This window comes from Scyliorhinus canicula, chromosome 16 (genome assembly GCF_902713615.1).
Source record: "Scyliorhinus canicula chromosome 16, sScyCan1.1, whole genome shotgun sequence".
NCBI lineage: Eukaryota > Metazoa > Chordata > Chondrichthyes > Carcharhiniformes > Scyliorhinidae > Scyliorhinus > Scyliorhinus canicula.
This window is the reverse complement of record NC_052161.1, coordinates 97,498,676-97,522,273: the sequence shown is the minus strand read 5'-3', so window position 1 is coordinate 97,522,273 and position 23,598 is coordinate 97,498,676. Positions and strand designations below refer to the sequence as shown.

The 23,598-nt window shown below is 49.0% G+C and overlaps 1 protein-coding gene across 5 annotated transcripts in view; it reads right to left on the bottom strand.

The window, feature by feature from the left end:
• Positions 1-1,610: 1,610 nt before the first annotated feature.
• Positions 1,611-23,598, bottom strand: part of tmem269 (transmembrane protein 269) — a 214,915-nt gene continuing 192,927 nt past the window's right edge. For 3 of the 5 annotated variants that reach the window (XM_038773469.1, XM_038773471.1, XM_038773468.1), the window contains one exon: positions 15,043-15,330. In XM_038773469.1, coding sequence (XP_038629397.1) covers positions 15,221-15,330 — 110 coding nt within the window. In that variant the 3' untranslated portion in view covers positions 15,043-15,220. Of the gene's footprint in view, positions 3,769-15,037; positions 15,331-23,598 lie in introns of those variants that run through there. The other 2 variants (XR_005457403.1, XM_038773470.1) reach the window with 2 other exon arrangements.

Genomic DNA, 23,598 nt, shown 5'->3' with positions numbered 1-23,598 from the left:
CTTGGCTTGTCATAGACATGTGACCTCTGCCATGAGAAAACATCTGGGGGCAATAGAAACACCCAGATCAAGGGGTCGATTCTCCGAGCTCCGCGCCAGAGAATCGGAGCAATCGCGCCATGATGCCAGCGCGCGATTCTCCGAGGTGCAGAGAATCGGCGCCATTTGCGGAGGCCCTAGAATGGGGTCTGGGAACGGGTTCCGATGCTGCAGTAAAACACTCCGGTTTTTACTCCGGCGTCGGCACTTAAGACTCCCGTTGGGAGAATCCCGCCCCAGAATTCTGACCACCTCAGCCTTAAATGTATTCAAAGATGGACAATGAACAGCGTTGTGCCATACAAAGATTGTAGTGGTGCCTGCGCCTCATAGGAAGGTCTTTGTACAGATCTCAAGGCTTTTAGAATGATCACTTCTCTCATAGCTGCATGCATTTTATTCCATCGATGAGTGTTCTGCACAAGTTATTTTGGATGTCTCCAAAGCTGTTGAGTGCTACAGGCTTTCCTATATTCAGCTTTTGCAACCTGGTCATCAGGGCATAAAAATAATCTCCTATGGCAGAGTGTTTAGTTTGAAGAAGTTCTTGGATTTCTTCTTTTTCATCAAAGTAATCTAAGTAACTTCTGGTTGAGAAGCCAACCACTCAAGCAGTTGTTACTTTTAGGGTGGATTTGAACTGTTTAATCGGGTAACTGTGGAGCCATCTTTAAGCTTTCTCTGGAAACTACTTTTCCTTTTGCTCCATAGAGTCTGTGAACTTGTAGTTTTCTTGTTTGTGGGCCTTTTCTTTCAGTGCTGACTTGATTTTGAAGGCAACAATAGCTTGAACCAGCCAGTGATTCGTAAGTCAGCACTGGGTGTAACTGATGTGTAGGACGTCTCGTTGGCCCACCACAATATAATCCAAAAAGGTGCCAGTATTTCAAGGTGGTCTTCAATTTGGCTTTCTGCTGGAAGAGTTCATACTCCATGCAGAATTTCAGAAGTCGACTATTTTCATTTCAGTTGACAATGCTTTGTCTGCCTAAGACACCCTGTTACTGCGCTTGGCCATGCCCAACTCTTCCGTTGAACTCTTAAAGTATGATGAGCTTGTTATTGGATTCAACTGTTCTGCCAAAATGCTAGTGGGTTATTTAAGTTCACTTCCATTCATTGGGTAGCTGATTGGGAATGCTTTGGGGAGCTGTCTCAATCTGGCACCCTGCAATTATCCCATCACCCACTATGCCTGCCACCCAGGGTTCAGAAAATTCTATCCCAGAGTGAAGTGTTGTAAAAAAGACAAATTTCAAAAGGAGAATTAAAAAATAGAAAGCTGAGTGTGGTGTAAATCAGGCTGCAGCTGAGGACCAAGATGTGCGATCAGTTAAATGGTATTGAAATTAACAACACAAGCAGCTGGACTCAAAATACTGGGGTCAATTTGAAACTGTTCAAAACAGAATTGCAATTGCTCAATTTCCAGCAAAAGGTGGACTTAAATTGTTTCAGCTCAATAGAATTAGCATTATTATTTTGAAGTTAACATCATCATTATACAAAAGACATAATTTGCTTCCCACTACTGTTTTACTATCTAAAAATATTCAGCACAAAAATAACAGTTCATTTAACAGTAACTGTTTTATTTTACTGGGGAAAACAGTAGTTTTATGTTCAAAAATGTGTAATTGAACTACAGGTATTACATATATGAAAATTTCAAAATTCTAAGCTGCTACCGAGAACAAGAATGCTCTGTTATCAGATAGAAACTCTTTAATCCAGCATTGGGAGAAAGCAACCAGGAATTTGACAATAGCAGATTTAGATAGTTGCTGTATGCATTTTGTTACAAAGCATATTGATAGATCAATAGCAGATTCCACATTTTTCCAAAGCCAAGTGAATTGAGTCTTCCCAAGGGACCTGACTGCTGGCATAAAACACTGCATAAAATTTGTTCTCTCACAAATGTTAAAGTGAGTTTTCAACAATTCCACACAACGCAAACTCAGTTACAAGATAGGTTAAGAATCTTCTCTGCAGGGGAATGGGGCAGAGAATCAAACGTCAGGAAGTTCCTGACGTTATTGTCCATCCCTTAGAGATTCATTACATATCAGTATCAGCTGGTCTCCAGAATAAGGGATTGTTTAAAAAAGGAAAAATAAAATTATCTCTGTTAAAAGTTGGCAGCCAGCATTCAAAGTGAATACTTCAGTGATTTGGATGCAAGTTAAAATCACATATTGCAACAACCTCTCCACTGGTACACTTGTAGCATTGTAGTTATGTCTCCACCAAATGGCTACTTACACTTGGAGGCAACTGTCATTTTTTCTTAGAAAAACAAAAGACAATGTACAGAGTCTTTACATATAACATGATGGTGACAGAAGCAGCTTGTGCCCAATGCTATTATCTATTCAGTATTGAGAAAATGTTTTAACTGCTATGCCAAATAGCATAGGGGCTGGTTTAGCACATGGCTAAATTGCTGGCTTTTAAAGCAGACCAAAGCAGGCCAGCATCACGGTTCAATTCCCGTTCCAGCCTCCCTGAACAGGCGCCGGAATGTGGCGACTAGGGGCTTTTCACAGTAACTTCATTTGAAGCCTACTTGTGACAATAAGCGATTTTCATTTTCAAATATGATTTTATGCGTATTCTTTTCAAAGAACCAAGCTGGCACTGACTTTCAGGGTAACTCTGTCTGTTAAATACGATTGGGCAAGATTCTGTAGTATTTAATTTGTATATACATTTTCATAAGATCATGAAGTAGCTGATCAAGCTTCTCCCCACTTCAATGTTGTTAATATTCGTCGAACGCTGTTTAAACAGTTACGTCATTCAACACAAAATTATGCAATTGTCAGTTGAATGGATATTTATCCAAATTCTTTACCTGAAGGTCCACTTTAAAGTACACACAATTACAATCTGTAAACAATTTTACATTCTGAACAATGCTACATACAAAATGGAAAATAAATGACAATATATTGTTTTTACTGTCAATGGCACATATTGAAAGTAATATTCAGCTCAATTTGACCAGACTGCTGTCACAAATAATACAATGAAAACAGAAATAGCTATTAAGATGATAACAGTTCAGCATTTAAATTAAATGTGCAACGTACACCTTTTGATTCACAAAGAATAGGAATTCCCCATAAAACATGCATTATTATTTTTATAGAAAATATCTGTATGGCTCAAAAGCAGTTCACAATTTCTGGAATACAAAGAAAATTGGTCACATTCATTTGAGTTTCTTTAGTCAAAAGTCTGCAATCGGTTTACCTCTTTGCATGCCATTCATAAACCAATGTATCGAAGTTTCATCTGCCGGAACTGCCCAAAACATGAATCTTTCGGAAAGGAGGTTCTTGAGTTACATTGAATGCAACAAAATCCTCAAACAGAAACCGATTAATTTGTTGTAAGCTGACCTCAATGTGATATTTGTACACCTTAAGCTAAGCTGACCCCAAAAATGCTCTGGGAGTCTTTAGGCATATTCACACATTAGTCTAAAAAATACATGATCCCATAAGGTGCATGACAGTGTTATAGATTTTAAACTCTAAAGATAAAACCCTAATGACTGACAATTCTATCTATGGGTTTTACGTTTTTGGCCACTAAACAGTGAATCCATTGTCGCTTTATCCTTACGGATGCAACTTTCTCATACCTCATGACTGGTGTTTACATATTATGTTTTGTTTTCAGCGGAGAGGGGCCTTTAGTGTTTACATCCCCTGGTATATTCTAAAAATTAAAAAAAAATCATGCATTAACATGATTGTTCTGTTCTACACACCATCAACTATTTGCAACAGAATATGGAGGGAAGAGGGATTTTATCTACTAACTAATAACGTTAAGACTAATTTGTGACCAAATTTATCATATTAAGAACTATATTAATACACATAAGCAAATAGGATAAACCAACGTGGAATTCCATTATTGATCCATGAATTTGTCATGTTCAAAGGCTTTAAAATCAAATAAGCCAGTTCGAAAAGCACACTTTAATTTAACCTTTTGAGCATTAAAAATGTATTTTTGGCAGACATGAAATGTTTAAAGAGTTTGAAAATTAGAACAAAGTTCATCATGACTTAAAGTAAACTGAGCTTTGAATATTTGGATTCACATCATCCATAGACACTGATAGTAATGTCTTCATCAGACATTAAATTATGGAATAGAATAATAATGAGAACAAAAAATGCTGACTTAACAGCAGGTTTCAAGAAAGAAACTGAAGCAATCCCGGATTTAGTGGAGAGCAGGAACTAACTTGGGTTATATAATCAACTCAGGTTGAGAAAGACTAGTTGGCTAAACTGGATAAGCTCAATGACCTGTTCTTTTGTTTCACTCAACTCTGCTGGAATGTATCTTTTCCCATAATCTCTATACGCGGCTGTAACATTCCATCGACTGTTAATAGGATAAATTTTTTAATATTGAAGGATACAAAATCATTTAATGCCCGTTTGGTAATGATGGCTCTTTGGCACTAATTACTTATCCCAGAATATTTCTCACAAATGTTAAAACCGATTTTTCCATATATTTGATAAATGGGACGAGAAATCATTGCAAGAGTTGATCAGTGCAAAATAATACAGCAGAATTGACATTCCATCCTCTCCTCTCTAAGAGTAGTTTGTGGTTTAATCCCTAAATTGATATTAGCTCTGGGTTTTTTCTGATCTTCAGTATAGAATACTACTTTTGCCAGTCTGAATTTATATTAAAAGTTAGATGAGTACTTAAAAGATAATACAAACTCCCCATATTTATTAACCACTGTTTGATTCCATTAATGATTTAAACTGGAGGATCACTTGTGCCCTTCAATGCAATTTCAATGCTCACAAAGTTTTGACAGGCTTACACAGCTGTTGATCTGGGTTTAGTATCCAAAGTGCAATCTTAGGTGCAAAAATACTACTTACAAGAAGAAAACAGTGCACTGAAATTTTTGTTCTCATAAATGAAAAAGTTATTACTCAGATCCAATTTTTGTACATGAGATCATGGGGGGGGCGGGGGGGGGGCGGTGGGATTCAGCGACTCCATTGGGGATCTGGGCGCAACGGATGAATCATGTGAGAGCCTGAAATCTGGTTTCACGTCTGGTTGATCAGGAGTCACCTGACTCGCTCCTGCTTCACGCGATCTGGATCTTGCCTTACTGTGCGAGATCCATGTCTGTATAATTGCTCATTTAAATACCCGGACGCCGGATTCACCCAGCGCCCGGGACATAACAGCCACGCCAGAGTGCCATTTAGTGCTGGTCCACACATATGTAGACTAGGCACAACGGCACCTTGGGGGAGGGGGTGGTCTTGCAGGCCATTGGAAACCCCCAAGTGATCGGGGACAGGGTAGGGTGCTACCTTGCTACTCTCCTGGCACTGGCAGGGTGTCAGGCTGTCAATGCCAAGGTGCTTGGTTAGTAGCTTGGCACTGTCAGGTTTCAGGCCCAGGAAGGACTTACCAAGTGAGGGGGAGTGGGAGCGGGGGTTTCCCAAGGATCTCGACAAGGCTGGGGGAGTGGGGCTGCCAATCAAAATGGCGTCCCGATCTGTGAACAGCAGTTCCTGCTGGCGAGATCAGCTCAACAGCAGGGAATCACCCCAAGTGTGGCCTCAGCGGGGGAACCTCCCAAGGCCAAACAAATATGTTGAACAAACGGGGTGTTTCTCGGCGCTGCAACCATTGCGAAACACCCCGCTAAACACACCCAAAAGCACACTTTAACATTTGACTGCTGAATGGCACCCTCTGTTTATGAATGGTCTATGAAAAATATTTGGCACAGGAGCAGAAAAGCATCTACTATACTTGAAACACCATGTATATCATCTTGGTACTTAATTAGGTCGACATTTCAATGATCTCATCCAAAGCAGAACTCACCAAAATACTAAGTGTCGAAGGTTATATTTAATGCTTTGAAAATGATTTTGCCTAGTAAAGGAGTTTTTGCTTTGATGGTGATGGAATGTTATCGCCAGAGCATTAGCATGGTTAAGATCTTTGTGTTATCACAAGATACACTGAACCATCATGTCCAACACATTTTCTAAATTGATTTAATAATAGCTTAGTCACAATGTCATGCTATCAGCTACAAATCATGTAGTCATGTAGAGGATATAAGCCCATAATTACTTATATATTCTGTTTATACCACATTCAGTCATAAAGATCAAAACCAATAAAAGTTAGAATCACTTTTCCTTTCAACTATATTTGTGAATTCTGGACTGACTCCAGAAATGATGACTAAAGTTACAGGTTTAAGGTTTTCAAGGGAAAATGCTGAGATCCAAGAATATGATCCTTAAATACGGGCAACGCCTCCTCCACCCATGTAATAAAAAAAGAGTGGCCTATACATCAGATAGCATGACTACAAACAGACAGAACTATAGAAAACAATCCATGAAACATTTACAAAAATTTCTAATACTTCAAGTGCTAATGACGGAATCCATTCACCAGTGGCACCAACAATGATGGTTCATTGCTTCAGTGTGAAATATTCTAAATTGTGCTGTCATTATGTGACATGAACTACCAAAAATATTTTAAGATGATGTTTTCATATGTAGAAAATAGTTAATTAAAACTAATCTTTATGCATTTAAATTTTTATCTGTTATATAACAGAATACACAATGAATTCCGTTTGATCTCAATTGAAATCTCACGTATCCAGGACCAAGATCCAAAACAGTTGTAAAAGCATAACAATTATATTGTTTATTCATAGTTGAAGCAATGGTGAGCCAAAGTGCTCCTGAGAAGCACCATCCTCTTTGTTTCAGTTTGTGAATATGCTATGATGATTCCTCCTGAGTCCACAATCAAATGCTGGGTACAGTATTAACCTGTTTAAAATAGATTCTGGGTCCAGTCATTCTAAAAGTGACTCTCTTCATCAATACTGCAAATTCTCATTCCTCAGGGAAGGTGATATATAAAAGGGCTGTGAATTATAGTTGGGAATGCTGTGTTCCAAATTTCACCTTTGTATGTCTATGTAAAATAAAAATCACCACAGTCCCAGAGGCTGCTCTCCCCTATGAGAGTGAGAGCTGACAAGTGGTGATTTAACCTGAAGGTCACCACATCTCGGGCGAGGGGCAAGGTTAAAATGGCAGGGCTTTCATGAATAACCTCAGCCAGTACAGGAATTGAACCCGCACCGTTGGCATCACTCCTTATCATGGACCAACTTTTCAGCCAACTGAGCTAACCAAACCCATGGCCGGGATTCTCCCGTACCCAGCGGGGCGGGGGGGGGGGGGGGGGGGGGGGGGGTCCCGGCGTTGTGGAGTGGCGAGAACCACTCCAGCATCGGACCTCCCCGAAGGTGCGGAATTTTCCGCACCTTTAGGGGCTAGGCCCGCGCTGAGTGGTTTCTGCTCCGCCGGCCGGCGCGAACGGCCTTTGGCGCCCAGTCAGCCGGGGCCGAAAGGCCTTCGCCTGCCGGCGGAAGTCCACGCATGCGCCGGAGCGTCAGCGGCTGCTGACGTCATCCCGGTGCATACGTGGGGGAGGGGGTCTCTTCCGCCTCCGCAATGGTGGAGACCGTGGCAGAGGCGGAAGAAAAGTACCCCCACGGCACAGGCCCGCCCGCTGATCAGTGGGCCTCGATCGCGGGCCAGGCCACCGTGGGGGCAGCCCCCGATGCCAGATCGCCCCGCGCACCCTCCAGGACCCCAGCGCCCGTCCGCGCCGCCAATCCCGCCGGCACGAGATTTGCTTTGATTCCATCCGGCGGGAGAGGCCTGTCAGTGGCGGGACTTCGGCCCATCGCAGGCCGGAGAATTGCCGTGGGGGGCCCGCCGACCGGCGCGCCGCGATTCCCGCCCCGCCGATTCCCGGGGGGTCGGAGAATTCCGACCTTGATGTCTGTGCATGGTCAAGTTGGGTCTATTTGTAACAGCAGTAACAAAGCAAGAGTCTGCAATAAATCACTTCAGAGATCTTTTTCAAGTTTTCACCACATCAAATATAGCAGGCTGAAAGCAAAGACTGATATTTGGTAAAAGCAACCTGGGGGCTAAAATGAATGTGAAGGAAAAAGGAACCTGAGAATTTTCTGGTAGTTAATACTTGCATGGAAAACGTGCATCCTCAGGTGAACTGCATTTTCTCATGAACATTTTACCTAGGCAGGAAGCAGTTATCATCCTGAATATTTACATGTTGATCAGTTTGCTGAAATCTCATAGACCAAAAATCAGACATGTAGTGGTGTCCTTCATTTATAGACACAAGAAATGTGAAGTGCCTCCTTCCTCCACTGTGTTAAAGGTGAGATAATGCAGCGACATTGTCTATACTGCATCATCCTCAGTTGGGGATTGATTGCAGCAATTAACTTAAGAAGCAATAATGTGAATATGAAGGGCGAAATTCTCTTTTGATGCTGGGACTGAATTGCGTGTGGGTCGCATTCCCATTGGGGGTGCTATTCGTAGAGCTATTCAGGACATGGTAATGGGCCAGCACTCTGCTGGCGCAAATTCCGAGCAACTCCTGGCCCAGTGAGTGTTCTAACCGCTGGGGCCGGAGTTTAACACCAAAGAACCTGGCAACTGAAGCTGTTTTTAATTCTACTTACCACACACTCACTGCAGCCAACAAGATGGTTCAGAGAATACCTGAACCCCCAAGATGGGGAGTCTGAAGTGGATCCACAGCTCCATGCCAATGAGGACCGGAGGGACACCACAGACTTAAAGCGTGCCCTCCTGAACACTGCCTGGGAGGTGGTGGCAGAGGCAGCCAGCGCTGCCAGTCTCACCAGGAGGAAACAGCTGGTGACGGGATGGATGGGTGGGGCTCACTGGTGAGTCCTCTGCCCTGAGAGGGTCAAAAAAACAGGGAGGGCTCCAAAGGCTGTGATGCAGGTGTCCTCTGGTTGGGGTGAGGTCTGCTGATCCCCTGCTTCCTCTGCAATAGGGGATTGCTTCTGAGGAGTGCTGACATATTGTGGGCTCCTGATGGAGCTTTGCCCTTGAAGATACAGCTGGGGTATGAGGGTGTGCAGAGGGGCAGCCTGGTTGGCTCCCAGGTGACCAGAGGTCATCTGAGCATTTAACGGGCACAGGCTGCACTCAGCAGTGTGAGCAGCAAGGTGTCAGTAAGTAGCACTAAAGTTTAAATGACAGACTGCAGGAATGGCAGTCTGAGCCATGTCACTCCTGTCCCGAGTGGGCACCCCAAGTCCACAGACTTGGCACCAAGTCACTACCCGCTAGGAGCTCGACAATTTTAAAGAGTTTTCAGTGTTCTGTTAGCCTGCCAATCATCCTCCGCAGCCATGGTGCCCAATCCACATTTGTAAATACTTGTAGCAATTCATGCTGTATGATCTCCACCGGACAGGAGCGAGCCAAGCATCGCGCAAGGGCGGAGCATACAGTGTTCAACCAGCTAAACACATTTAAATGCATGCAAATGCCGGTTTTGCATGACACAGCCAGGTGCAAACCTCATTATCGTCACCAGCAAGCATCATGCCCTAATCAGCGCCTACGTGGACCTCGATTTTGGCCGGACGCCCGATTCTCTATTCGATCGTGGTTCACGTTTGCAGTGTCAAGAGGTGAAGGATTTTGCCCAAAGAATAATTTAAATGGATATCATTCAAACATAATCAGTGGTTGCACTTTGGAACTTCAGAGAAGTTGGAAGAAAATCTGTTCGTTATGGAGATCAATGAAAGGGCATGAACAGGTTACTTCTGATCTCTCTTTTGCTGTTGTTTTATTTTAGGAATCAGTGCACTGATTTGAAGCTTTGATAAAAATAGGAGGATCACTTTGCCATTACAGTGTGAAAGAAAAAGTCCTGGTTTGCCTTGGCACATGGTTGCACGAGTGGCTTTGAATTATTTTTATTAAGTATTTCAGGAACTTCTGCACCAGGTAAGTAATCACCAATATAAGTATTTCTAAGAGATTGGTCTGATTGAGAAACCAAAGATTCAAAGGCACAAGCAATAGCGGCAGTTCCAGTGATCATTTACAGCACACTGATCTGAGATTTTTAAATTTGAGGTAGCAAAAATGTGCATTTGGTACATCATCAATTGGGACAAAGTTCCATTCAGTAAACCTGGCATTATGCTATTCTCATCTGTTTCATGCCATGAGCCTAAAGCATCACTCCTAGTCCAAGAATTTAGATTTATTTTCACAAAGTTTGGAGTACCTCATTCCAAAAAGAGAATTCCTAAAATTTCTCTGCACCAAATGAAGAATAGAAGAAACTGCTCAAAGTGTGCCGGGCATAGCATACAATTCTTTACTCAGGGCCCTGGTATAAACAATTGATCATCAAGAAAATCAGAGTTTTACCTGTGGTCTGGCAAATACAGTGTACTAAGCCTCACTTAGTACAATTACTAAAATATTATTTGGGTTAAAACTTCCAAAGGGTGTGAGAACCAAACTGCTTTATGTGGCTTGTACTGCCGATGTACGGAGTGTAGAACTCTTGCATTAAATTGATCCAGGAATTTGTAGGAGTGTATCACTGGCCTGGGGTCGCTACCCTTTGGTTCAATTGAAGAATGCGACTGTGAAAAAGAAAAGACTATGGCAGGGAATGTACATCATGCAGGACAGTCAATTTCATTATTTACTTAACTAGGCAGTTAAGAATCGTTGGCAGGAAAACTAAGACCCTGATACTGTTATTCCACAGGCCAATCCAGTTCAACATTAACGCAAACCATAAGTCAGCCCAGGCTGTAGCTACCTTGACTGGGAGAGGCATATTGTTTGATGAATAAACCACAAAATAGTGAAGAATCGCCGTGAGCTGAGTTAACAGAAGGTCTATGGTCTGAAGGTGGTTAAGAATAGCATGACCTCTACTAAACTAGGATGTGGAAGCTTCTGAGGTTATGGACACAATTCTCCGGAAAGATTTCTAAGTGTGCTAGCAAGCAGGAACTGCTGCGAGCTTCCCGGCACTCAGCCCAGTGAGGCCGGCAACACTATTCAATATTAATTGGTCCACTTAACAAGGTCCCATGTGCTTCTCGCCGCAAATCAAAGCTCGCCAGCCGATTCGCTAGCAACACACTCGCCAGCCCCCCGCTAACGAGGTCAAGCGGCACTTAAGCAGCAACCAATCCGAGTTAGCTCAACCAATCTGTTAGCTCGCAACAATGGCGCCGAGGAGACTGGCCCCAAGATTCGGCGATGCGGACCTGGGGATTCAATGGACGCCAGGGGACATGTCCTGTTCTCCCAAGGGTCCCGGAGGGTGAGCCACAGGGCAGCCAGTGCTGCCTGGGACGATTTGGCAGTGGCTGTAAGCTCCGGGTGTGTGACCAGGCGGACTAGCTTCCTGTGCCGAAAACAGGTAAATTACCTACACAGGGCAGCACGAGTGAGCAAACACCAACACCGCCCACTGTCCCCCCCGGGACCGTTCCTCCCCCATGCGAGCATCATCCCCTCCAAATCTCCATGCGACCCATGACCCTCCCTTCACCTCGCCCTCTCCCTGCAACGTTCCCTGTGCCCCCCACCATGGTGAACCACGCATGTGGCTAATGACGCCCTCTGTGTCTCCTCAGGAAAAGCTCTCCCACAACCGATGGGAGTGGGCCCAGACTGGCAGAGGCGTGCCAAACTTAAGAATCCTCACCTCCTTCGAGGAGCGGGCCATGGAGGTGACTAGGGTGGCCGAGGACAGGGCGGTCATCCACCTGGAAGACCTGTTAAATATGAGTTGCTATTGCCTTACTGACTGACCCATCACTCCCACTGACCACATGTTCATTCTCCCGCAGGTCCTCCAGCCAACGGCATCGGCCCATTCCGGGGCCCCCTCTCCAGCCTCCCAGACCACCTCGGAGGGGAGCTCGGAGGAAGACACAACTGAGGCGCACCTCGGTGGGAAACGTTAGTGGTCAGGCTTCTGGGGCACAATCTGTTGAACACACAGCTGCTGATGTACATAAGGGGGAGGCAGAAACCCCCAGGCGAAACAGTAGGAGGCATGCTGGATCCCTCGACCCAGCTGAGTCTCAGCCTGATTCTGAGTCTCTGGTACAGGGTTACCCAGAGCTGATGGAGACGTTAGGGTGTGGTCAGGATATTCAGAGGGAGATGTCAGTGACACTCCAGCAGGTCCTTAGCTGATTGCATGCCTCCCATAGGTTATGGGCGCTGGAGATGTCGCCGGCAATGCGTGGAACAGAGGCCAACACTGCTAGGGTGGCAACCGCAGTGGAGTCTGGTTCATGATGTCGGCATCATTCGTGAAGGTGTCCAAGGTGCTGCGCAGTCGGTGATGGCCAAGGCTGAGGTTCTCGGCAGAATGTCCGACTCACTGGGGGATATTATCCAGTATCAGACTGAGCTCGATGAGGTGCTGCGTGACATGTCCCGCTCTCAGATGGGAACGGCCGAAGCGCTGCGGAGCTTGTCTCAGTCGCAGATGGGCATTGTCGAGGCGCTGCAGAGCATGGCCCAAACACGGAAGAGCATCAGCCAGGGAGTCTATACGATGGTGCAGACATTGGGAAGTCACCAGGGCTGGCGGAGCCAGATAATGCAGGGGCAGCCGGGGTTCGAATCAGCTGCCCCTCTGTCCCAAGCTGAAACCCAGGGTCCTATGGGCAACGAACAGTAGGAGGGGGCACTGGGTGCCAACCCGGACCCGTCCCATCCCATGGAGTGGCGACCAGCTCTCCGGGTTCCACCTCTCTCTGAGGCCGCACCTCAGTCAGCACACGGGACAGGGCGGCACGGCTGTGCAAGTGCTGCTGTCAAGTGCGCCGGGGCCCTCTGGGGCCAGAGCCCCCATAGGACACCTGCCAGGGGCATTTGAAGGCCACGAGATGAAGTAAGCAGCTGGCTGCCTCCTGTGCATCCTGGGGAGACACTAGTCGAAGCAGTAGAGCTAGGAGGGCCAAGCACATCGAGGATCACTGAGGGCACTGGGGGAAGGGGTGGCATCATTGGGAGAGTGGGGATTTGTCTAACACATTAAACATCCTTGAGGAGAACCAATATGACGCCTCTGTTACTTTCTTCCACAATACGGGCTTACCTCTGAATCCTTGGCCCATCTTTCCAGGCATCTTCCCATCCTCCCAGGCACACCGCGTGTGGGTAATAGCAAGCACTCAGCAGACAGGCGGGGATCAGACTGTGGCATGGATTGAGGAGCACTGGCACTCAGCTCTCTGCGGGTTATCACCCACCTGCCCTCGACAGTGATCCGCTGACGGTGCAGATACACTCCCAGCAACCTGGAATGATGTGACACAGACCCTGATGTTCGGATGTCGGCGGCTGTTTGTGTGATGTTGCCTCTCGCAGTGTTCAGGCACAGTGTCCAGGCGTCATAGTCTGATTGGGGATTCTAAGCACATGCTACATGGCCTGCCACCCATGAGAATCCACTTGGGTTGTGTGAAGTACTCACTTAACCTCAAATTCAAATTCCCTATTAGCAATAGCCTTCAGCCGTATGGACAGAGGCCTCGGTAGTTGGTGGGGGTTATGGGTGGTTGAAGGGGCAGATGGGCAGAGACAAGGGTTGCCCTGGAACAGATACACATGAACAGATACACATGATCCAGGTGTTGTATGGTGGTGCCATGCACGATTGACCCACCTGCCTTCCATTGCAGCCAACCCCTGCGGAGGGTCCCCCACTTCCAACCGTGGTTTACTTCCATTCCCAGCTGAGGGTCCCCCAACTCCACTGAGCACTGGGGTGGCAAGCCCAGCGCCCCCGGGCTCTTTGCCTGTGAGCAAAGATGGCTACTCACCTCCTCATAGAAGCCCTTCCGCCAGTTTCACGTTTTTCAAGGGGAGTACCAATTGGCGCCAGTGTGACCACTTCCTGGGGAGGCCGATGAATGATAGGAGGCTGTTGGATATGGGGTGGCTCCCGTTAATTGTATGGAAATAGGGCTTAAGTGGTGATAATTGGTTTCTTGCCACGCCACGATCCTGATTTCGCCAGCGGGATTCACCGGTTGCATTGCAAACTGTTTGGCGCCTGGTACGGTTCTCGTTTTCGGCCTCTCCCGCTATTCACCGGCCTCGTTTCGCTTGAGCGAGAACGTAACGAGGCCAGAGAATGGCGCCCTATATACCCTGACTCTGGACAAGGAATATGCACCTTAATACAGCAAAACAACATTTAAGGCAAATTCCATTATGCCTGACTCTGGGGCTGACAATATTTGAAGGCTAACTCAATTTCAATTGTTGGCTGGATGCCTCAGTAGACCTAGAGTGAACTGGTCCAATGTTTTGTACCAAGATAGATGGTCCTTTCAGTTTAGTGGACCAATATGCAGGCGCTGCTGACATATTCAAGCAGCTGTAAAGGGTGGAAAATGCCTATTGCAATTTTACACAATGCATTTAGCCAGTCAGTATCCTTTTTTTGCTTACATTGCTGGTTGAAAGACAGGAAAAGAAATCATTGAAAGTAAACCTGAATACAATTATAAGCTGTTACACTCTGGAGTGAGTTGCAGAGTGAATCTGAAGTTAGCGATGAAGACAGGGGTGAAAAAGGATGACAAAAAGCATGACTTTATATCACAAGATGAAATAAAGGACTAGTGCTCCAATGCTCCATTGTCTTAAGTTATTATTGGTCACATAATTCCCCAATGAATATCTTGGGCTTATTCTAATTATTAGGTATTGTCGAGAATAAGACTGAATAAATTTTTCACTTTATTAAAGTGAAAAGTTCAGAATTAGAAAAAAATTAAATTCTGAATGCTAATACTTCTCTGAATATATTTAAAATCTGCTCAAACTTTTAATGAGCAATTTCAATATGGTGATCGCATTCTCCAGAACTCACTGAAAAAGAGGAATAATATGTTTTGTGCCTGTTTTTTGAGAAATAGGTTAAGTATCAGAAAGAGGCAATTTATATCCAAAAGCAAATATCTGCAAATGAACTAAACTGTTTTGGAATGCAAAATAAAAAGAAAAAATACCTCCAGAATTTTCAGAAAAATTTAACAGAAATGGAGATCATATAAGCCGGTTAGCTAGATCAAAAAGAAAATCCTTCTACAGTTTTCATGAGGCTGCCTTTTTGTCACTTGACAAGAACGACTCCTGGGCTCTGGGTGCAGCACCAAGCCTGTCCCTGTGAAGGGAAAGCATGAAACATGGAGTTAACACTTGCAGCTCCACAGGGTAGATGGAAAGAGAGTGTAGGAGAAACACCAAATCAGATAGTATATGCAGGCCAGTCGTAGTGGACAACAAAACAATGCCATCAGACCTAGAAAACAGAAGAAAAATAGTTTTAAACATTCAATACAGCCTTTACATTCTTCTAAATACATTTGTAAATAAATAGTGTGGTGAATGTAATTCACACTGTAATATATATACCATATTATTGTAAGCGCAGTTGCGTTGCCTGACCACTAGGGGGAGTAGCACTGGGAATGCATAGGAGTTTGTACAGGGCTCCACCGTTGGCTCCGCCCACGGCTCCTCCCCCTGAACTGCTGTATAAAGATCGATGCCCAGAGCCAGCCGACCAGTTCATCCAGGGTTCATCGTGTTACAGGCTGGCTCTGTTGTAAGTAGATTAAAACCACTGTTCATATCTTAAAGCACGTGTCTCGTGAATTGATGGTCTCATCAATTTAATCTACTTAAGAAACAGTAAGGAACAATCATGGAATCAGCCCTCAAGCCTGAGCGATTGGAACTCGACCCACAGGATGCAGAGGCAAAATAAATCTTTTCGCATTGGCTCCGATGTTTTAAAGCCTATCTGGCTGAAGCAAGCACAGCTGAAACGACGAAGGAGCAGAAACTAAGCCTACTGCACGCGAGGGTAAGCCACACAATTTCCACTCAACTAAACTGTACCGGCTCATATACTGAAGCCCTAGCGCTACTTGACAAAATGTATGTGAGGCCTGTAAATGAGGTCTACGCGCGACACATGTTTACTACTCGCCGCCAGCGGCCTACGGAATCACTCGAAGAATTCCTCAGAGAACTAAAAACTCTATCTCGGGACTGTAACTATCAGGCTGTAACTGCTGCAGAGCATAGAGAACTTGCTGTCCGTGATGTCTTTGTTGCAGGCCTGAGATCAAGTTACGTGCGCCAGCGACTGCTGGAAAAGGGGGCCCAAAATCTTGAAGATACTGTTGAACTTGCTACGACTATGGAGGTCTCATTTCGCAGCCTCACCTCGTTCCCCGCGGATCCCGTCATGGGCCCCCGACCAGCGACTCCCCCAGGCCTGCGCCGCGCGGCCGCACAGCCACAATGCTGCCCCAGCCTGCCACTTTTGTGGCCAGCCCCAGCACCCGCGGCAGCACTGCCCGGCCCGCAAAGCAACCTGCAGCAGCTGTGGGCGAAAAGGACACTATGTGTGATGATATGAGTGGGAGCACTGCCATTGGTGCAGAGCATTGGTTCCCCATTGGCTCTGGCTGGCCATGTGCCTCTCGTCTGATTGGCTGGGACTAGTCATGTGACTGCTCACCAATTGGTCGAGAGGCTAGTAGACCCCGCCTCCGAGGCGGGGTATAAGTACCCAGGTTTCCCGGCGGTCGGCCTTTCTCTGTAGTCGACCACCGGGCTAACAACTAGCTGATTAAAGCCACAGTTTGTCTCGCGTCCAATTGATGGTACATCAATTTAATCAGCTAGAATTTTGGAATGGAGCTATGCATCAAGCCTGACTGCCTCCGCACCAGCCCGCATGCCTCAAATGCGCCTGCAATCTTTAAACTTTGGCAGGCGTGCTTCAACAGTTACCTGACAACTGCAGCCAGCAAACCCTCCAAGGAGCAGAAACTCCACATCCTCCACTCGTGCGTGGGCACGACGGTATATTCAATGATTTAGGACGAAAGCGATTATGATGCGGCCATGGATATCCATGGATATGCACGGCATCTCCTGACGACTAGACACCAGTTCCCTGGTGAGTCACTTGACGAATTCTACCAGGCCCTCACAGCTCTAGGGAGAATGTGCGCCTGTCCCCAAGTTTCGGCGACCGAGCACGTGGAACTTTTAATTAGCAACGCTTATGTTGCTGGCATGCAATCCTCCTCTATCCGCCAACGATTGCTGGAGAAGAACGCTCTCAGCGTAGCTGAGGCACGGACCCTTGCAACCTCCCTGGAGGTCGCCGACCTGAACGGCCACACATACGCCCCCCAACCGCGCAGCAACCCCCTGGACATCGTGGCACGCGCCACCCCCGTCCTCCGCTGACCCCGACCCCCCCCCAGGCCTGCGCTGCGGGACTCTCCAGCAAGTTATCGGGGCCCCGCTGCTATTTTTGTGGTCTCTCCAAGCTCCCCCGCCCGCGCTGCCCAGCCCGCTCCGCTCTGTGTAAGATCTGCGGGAAGAAGGGCCACTAGGCGGTGGTCTGCCAGACCAAGTCGGTCGCTGCTGTTCTGCGCAGCGACCGCGGATCGCCCCCCTGGGCCCCGCGCCGCGACCTCTCTGCCCCCCGCAACAGGCCCACGGTCCTTTCAACCCCCGCTCCCAGCTGCCCCGACCAGCCCGCAGACGCCACTAACACTGCCTCCAGCTGCCACGAGGTCCCCACGGGCGCCGCCATCTTGGGCCCCGGACGCCACGTGCGGATCACGGGCGCCACCATCTTGGGGCCCCGGCTCCACGTGCGGGTCACGGGCACCACCATCTTGGGGCCCCGGCTCCACGTGCGGGTCCTGGGCACCGCCATCTTGGGACCCCGATTCCACGTGCGGGTCCTGGGCGCCGCCATCTTGGGCCAACACGGAAGGACCTGCCAGCGATTACTCTGCCACCGAGGATGACCTGGAACTCTCGCCACGACTTGCTTCATCACTCTCGACCAGTCGCGACCATGCTCGCTCGCCAAGACTACGACAACAATCCAGCTCAATGGACACAAGACGAAATGCCTACTGGACTCTGGGGGCACGGAAAGTTTCGTCCACCCCGACACGGTAAGACGCTGCGCGCTCCCCATCCACCCAGTTAAGCATAAAATCGAATTGGCCTCGGGTTCGCACTCCGTCCAAATCACTGGGTGTTGCATAGCGGACCTCACGGTCCAGGGGAGGGTGTTCAAACTCCTCATTCTCCCCCGTCTATGCGCTCCAGCACTCTTGCGCCTGGATTTCCAGTGCAACCTGCGGAGCTTAACCTTCCAATTCGGCGGTCCTATTCCCCCCTTACTGTCTGCAGCCTCGCGCCCCTCAAAGTGGACCCACCTTCCTTGTTTGCTAATCTCACCCCAGATTGTAAACCTGTCGCCACTCGGAGCAGACGATACACTGCCCAGGACCGTACATTCATCGGGTCCGAGGTCCAGAGGCTCCTTAAGGAAGGAGTTATCGAGGCCAGCAACCGTCCCTGGCGAGCCCAAGTGCTGGTAGTTCGGTCTGGGCAGAAAAAACGGATGGTCATTGATTACAGTCAGACCATCAAAAGGTTTACGCAGCTGGACGCGTACCCTCTCCCCGGTATTTCCGACCTGGTTAACAGGATCGCGAAATTCAAAGTCTTTTCCACGGTGGACGTTAAGTCCGCCTACCACCAGCTCCCCATCCGCGCGAGTGACCGCAAGTACACCGCGTTTGAGGCAGATGGGCACCTCTACCACTTCCTCAGGGTTCCATTCGGTGTCACAAATGGGGTCTCGGTCATCCAACGGGAGATGGACCGAATGGTCGACAAGCATGGGTTACGGGCTACCTTCCCGTACCTCGATAACATCACCATCTGCGGCCACGATCAGCAGGACCATGACATCAACCGTCAAAAATTCCTCCGAACCGCAAAACTCCTTAATTTAACTTACAATAAGGATAAGTGCGTGTTTAGCACCGACTGTCTAGCCATCCTTGACTACGTAGTGCGTAACGGAGTGATAGGCCCCGATCCTGAACACATGCGCCCCCTGATGGAACTCCCTCAAACGCTGCCTGGGCTTCTTCTCCTATTACGCCCAGTGGGTCCCCAATTACGCCAACAAAGCCCGCCCCCTCATCCAGTCCACCTCCTTTTCCCTGTCGATGGAGGCTTGCCAAGCCTTTAGCCGCATCAAAGCGGATATCGCAAAGCCCACGATGCATGCTATCGACGAGTCCCTCCTATTCCAGGTCGAGAGCGACGCGTCTGCCGTAGCTCTGGCGGCCACCCTGAACCAAGCGGGCAGACCCGTGGCCTTCTTCTCACGAACCCTCCACGCTTCTGAAATCCGCCACTCCTCGGTGGAAAAGGAGGCACAGACCATAGTCGAAGCTGTGCGATATTGGAGGCACTATCTGGCGGGCAGGAGGTTTACCCTCCTCACAGACCAACGGTCAGTAGCTTTCATGTTCGATAATGCACAGAGGGGCAAGATCAAGAACGACAAGATCTTGCGGTGGCGGATCGAGTTGTCCACGTACAACTACGATATCTTGTATCGTCCTGGGAAGCTCAACGAGCCATCCGATGCCCTATCCCGCGGTACATGCGCCAGCTCGCAGATTGACCGCCTCCGCTCCCTCCACACGGACCTCTGCCATCCAGGGGTCACTCGTTTTTACCATTTTATTAAGACTCGCAACCTGCCCTACTCCGTTGAGGAAGTCAGGACCGTCACCAGGGACTGCCACATCTGCGCCAAGTGCAAACCGCACTTCTACCGCCCCGAATGAGCGCATCTGATCAAGGCATCTCGCCCCTTTGAACGTCTAGACTTCAAGGGTCCCCTCCCCTCCAGCAACCGTAACACATATTCCCTGAGTGTTATCGACGAGTACTCCTGCTTCCCTTTCGCCATTCCCTGTCCCGAAATGACCACAACAACCGTCATAAAGGCCCTCCTATCCATCTTCTCCCTGTTCGGTTACCCCGCGTACATCCACAGCGACCGGGGGTCCTCCTTTATGAGTGACGAACTGCATCAATTCCTGCTCAGCAGGGGCATAGCCTCTAGCAGGATGACCAGTTATAACTCCCGGGGTAACGGTCAGGTTGAACGGGAGAATGGCACCATCTGGAAGACCATCCTGCTGGCCCTACGGTCCAGAGATCTCCCTATTCCCCGTTGGCAAGAGGTTATCCCCAACACCATTCACTCAATCCGGTCCCTCCTCTGTACTACCACTAATCAAACACCTCATGAACGTCTTCTTGTTTTCCCTAGGAAGCCGACCTCGGATCCCCTCTCCCGACCTGGCTGGCCACTCCTGGGCCCATCTTGCTCCGGAAGCAGGTGCGGGTGCACAAGTCCGACCCGTTGGTTGAGCGAGTCCAGTTACTCCACGCCAACCCGCAGTATGCGTACGTGGAGTATCCCGACGGTCGGCAGGATACGGTCTCGGTCCGGGACCTGGCACCCGCCGGCGTGCGGCTCTCTCCTCTTTCATCAACACCACCCCCCCCCCCCCCAATCCCAATTCCCCCCACGACCCAGCGCATATACCCCCCCTTCCCCGATTACAGCGTCTCCACCACCGGCCCGGGGTACGGAGACACATCTACGACCGACGCTCCCGGAGGCAAGGACGACCATCGGCCCGACGTCACCGGCTCCACTGCGACGGTCCACCAGAACATCACGGACACCCGACAGGCTGATCGTGACCATCTGATGCAATGGCCATGGGACTTTATTGGACTCTATTGTAATTTTTTTTGTAGTATGTAGTATTGTTTATTTTTGCCACGTGCCAGTGGGCAGCCCATATCTTATCTACTCATATCACCAGTTCTCGGACACTCCACACCCCCCCCCGCATTCTTTCTCCACAAGGGGTGAATGTGGTGATGAGTGGGAGCACTGCCATTGGTGCAGAGCATTGGTTCCCCATTGGTTCTGGCTGGTCATGTGCCTCTCTTCTGATTGGCTGGGACTAGTCATGTGACTGCTCACCAATTGGTCGAGAGGCAAGTAGACCTCGTACCCAGGTTTCCCGGCGGTCGGCCTTTCTATGTAGTCGACCAATGCCCGAGTGTGTCTGGCGAAGAAAGCCCCAGCCTCTAACCCTCCCACGGCTCAAAGCACTCGTTCCCCAAATTCACAGGCCTGCAGGCCCCGAAATGCTGCAGCCTGTATGCCGACTCCGCCCCCACCCAACATGTGCGACTCATGGGGGTGGCCATCTTGGCAATCCTCCTCCATGCAGCCGGCCATGTGCGGCTCATGGGGGCGGCCATCTTGGTAATCCTCCTCCATGCGGCCGGCCATGTGTGACTCATGGGGGCGGCCATCTTGGGATCCATCCCCTCCAAACTCTGAAACTTACCTCGACGACTACGAACTCAGAGGGCAGTCATCACGGGGCCACTCCAGCACAGCTGATCGAGCTGCCGACTACCCGCAACTCAGCACAGTCACACTGGACCAATCGCGCCCAAAGCACCTCCACAACTCGATGGCGATGGTCCAAATCAACGGGTACAGCACGCTGTGCCTTTTCGACTCCGGGAGCACTGAGAGCTTCGTACACCCAGATCTGGTAAGAAGCTGTTCGCTCCCCGTTTTCCCTGCGCGGCAAACTATCTCCCTCGCTTCGGGCTCCCACTCTGTTCAGATCCAAGGGCGCACCGCCGCGTCTCTCACAATCCAAGGCTCTAGCTATTCTAACTTCCAACTCTATGTCCTGCCTGAACTCTGCGCCCCATTCTTATTGGGACTCGATTTTCAATGTAATCTCAAGAGTCTCACCCTCAGTTTCGGTGGACCCCTACCCCCACTCACCCCCCTCCTCTCTTTGCCAACCTCACCATGGACTGTAAACCCGTAGCCACTCGCAGCAGGCGATACAGCCTGCAGGATAGGGTGTTCATCCGATCGGAGGTCCAAAGGCTCCTCAGTGAGGGGATCATAGAGGCCAGCAACCACCCCTGGAGAGCTCAGGTGGGGGTCGTCAAGACCGGGGAAAAATTCAGCATGGTCGTAGACTATAGTCAGACCATTAATAGGTTTACGCTCCTCGACGTGTACCCCCTACCCAGGATTGCCCAGTATCGGATTTTTTCCACGGAGGATCTGAAGTCTGCATACCACCAGCTCCCAATCCGCCTGGAGGACCGCCACTACATGGCATTCGAAGCCGATGGCCGCCTCTTCCATTTCCTCCGGGTTCCCTTCGGCGTCACAAATGGGGTTTCGGTGTTCCAACGAGCAATGGACCGAATGGTGGACCAGTACGGGCTGCGGGCCACGTTCCCGTACTTGGAAATCGTTACCATCTGTGGCTATGACCAGCAGGACCATGACGCCAACCTCTACTGTTTTCTCCAGACGGCTCAGAAACTAAATCTAACATATAACAAGGAGAAATGCGTTTTCCGCACGACCAGACTAGCCATCCTCGGCTATGTCGTGGAAAACAGAGTCCTGGGCCCCGACCCGGACGCGCCCCCTCTTAGAACTCCCTCTCCCTCATTGTCCCAAGCCCCTCAATCGGTGCTTGGGATTTTTTTCCTATTACGCCCAGTGGGTCCCTCAATATGCGGACAAGGCCACAAGGCCCTCTTTAAGGCCACACTATTTCCCCTGTCAGCTGAGGCGTGCCAGGCCTTCAACTGCATCAAGGAGGACATCGCCAAAGCGACCATGCGGGCGGTGGATGAATCCACCCCCTTTCAGGTTGAGAGCGATGCCTCAGAGGTAGCTCTTGCAGCCACGTTAAATCAGGCAGGGAGGCCAGTCACATTTTTCTCCCGAATCCCCTCTGCTTCGGAAGTCCGACACTCGGCAGTCGAAAAATAAGCACAAGCCATTGTGGAGGCTATTCGTCACTGGAGGCACTACCTCACAGGTAGGAGGTTCACCCTCATCACCGACCAAAGATCAGTTGCCTTCATGTTCGACAACTCGCAAAGGGGCAAAATTAAAAATGATAAAATTCTGCGGTGGAGGATCGAACTCTCCACCTATAGCTACGATATTAAGTATCGACCGGGGAAGCTCAACGAGCCCCCAGATGCACTATCCCGCGGGACGTGCGGCAGCGCACAGGGCGACCGCCTAAAAGTAATCCACAACGACCTCTGCCACCCGGCTCGCCCATTACATCAAAGCCCGAAATCTGCCTTTCTCTACTGAGGAGGTAAAAGCTGTCACCAGAGACTGCCTGATCTGTGCGGAGTGCAAACCGCACTTCTATAGACCAGACAGGGCCCACCTGGTCAAGGCTTCTAGGCCCTTTGAACACCTCGCGATCGATTTCAAAGGGCCACTCCCCTCAACTAACAGTAACGTTTACTTCCTAAACGTTATAGACGAGTTCTCCCGCTTCCCCTTTGCTATCCCGTGCCCCGATATGACCTCCCACAGTCATTAGGGCCCTGCATCGTATCTTCACCCTGTTTGGTTTCCCCAGCTACGTACACAGCGACCGGGGTTCGTCCTTCATGAGCGACGAGCTGCGTCAGTACCTGCTCGACAAGGTCATCGCCTCGAGCAGGACTAACAGCTACAACCCCAGGGGGAACGGGCAGGTGGAGAGGGAGAATGCGACGGTCTGGAAGACCGTCCTACTGACCCTCCGGTCCAGGAATCTCCCAGTCTCCCATT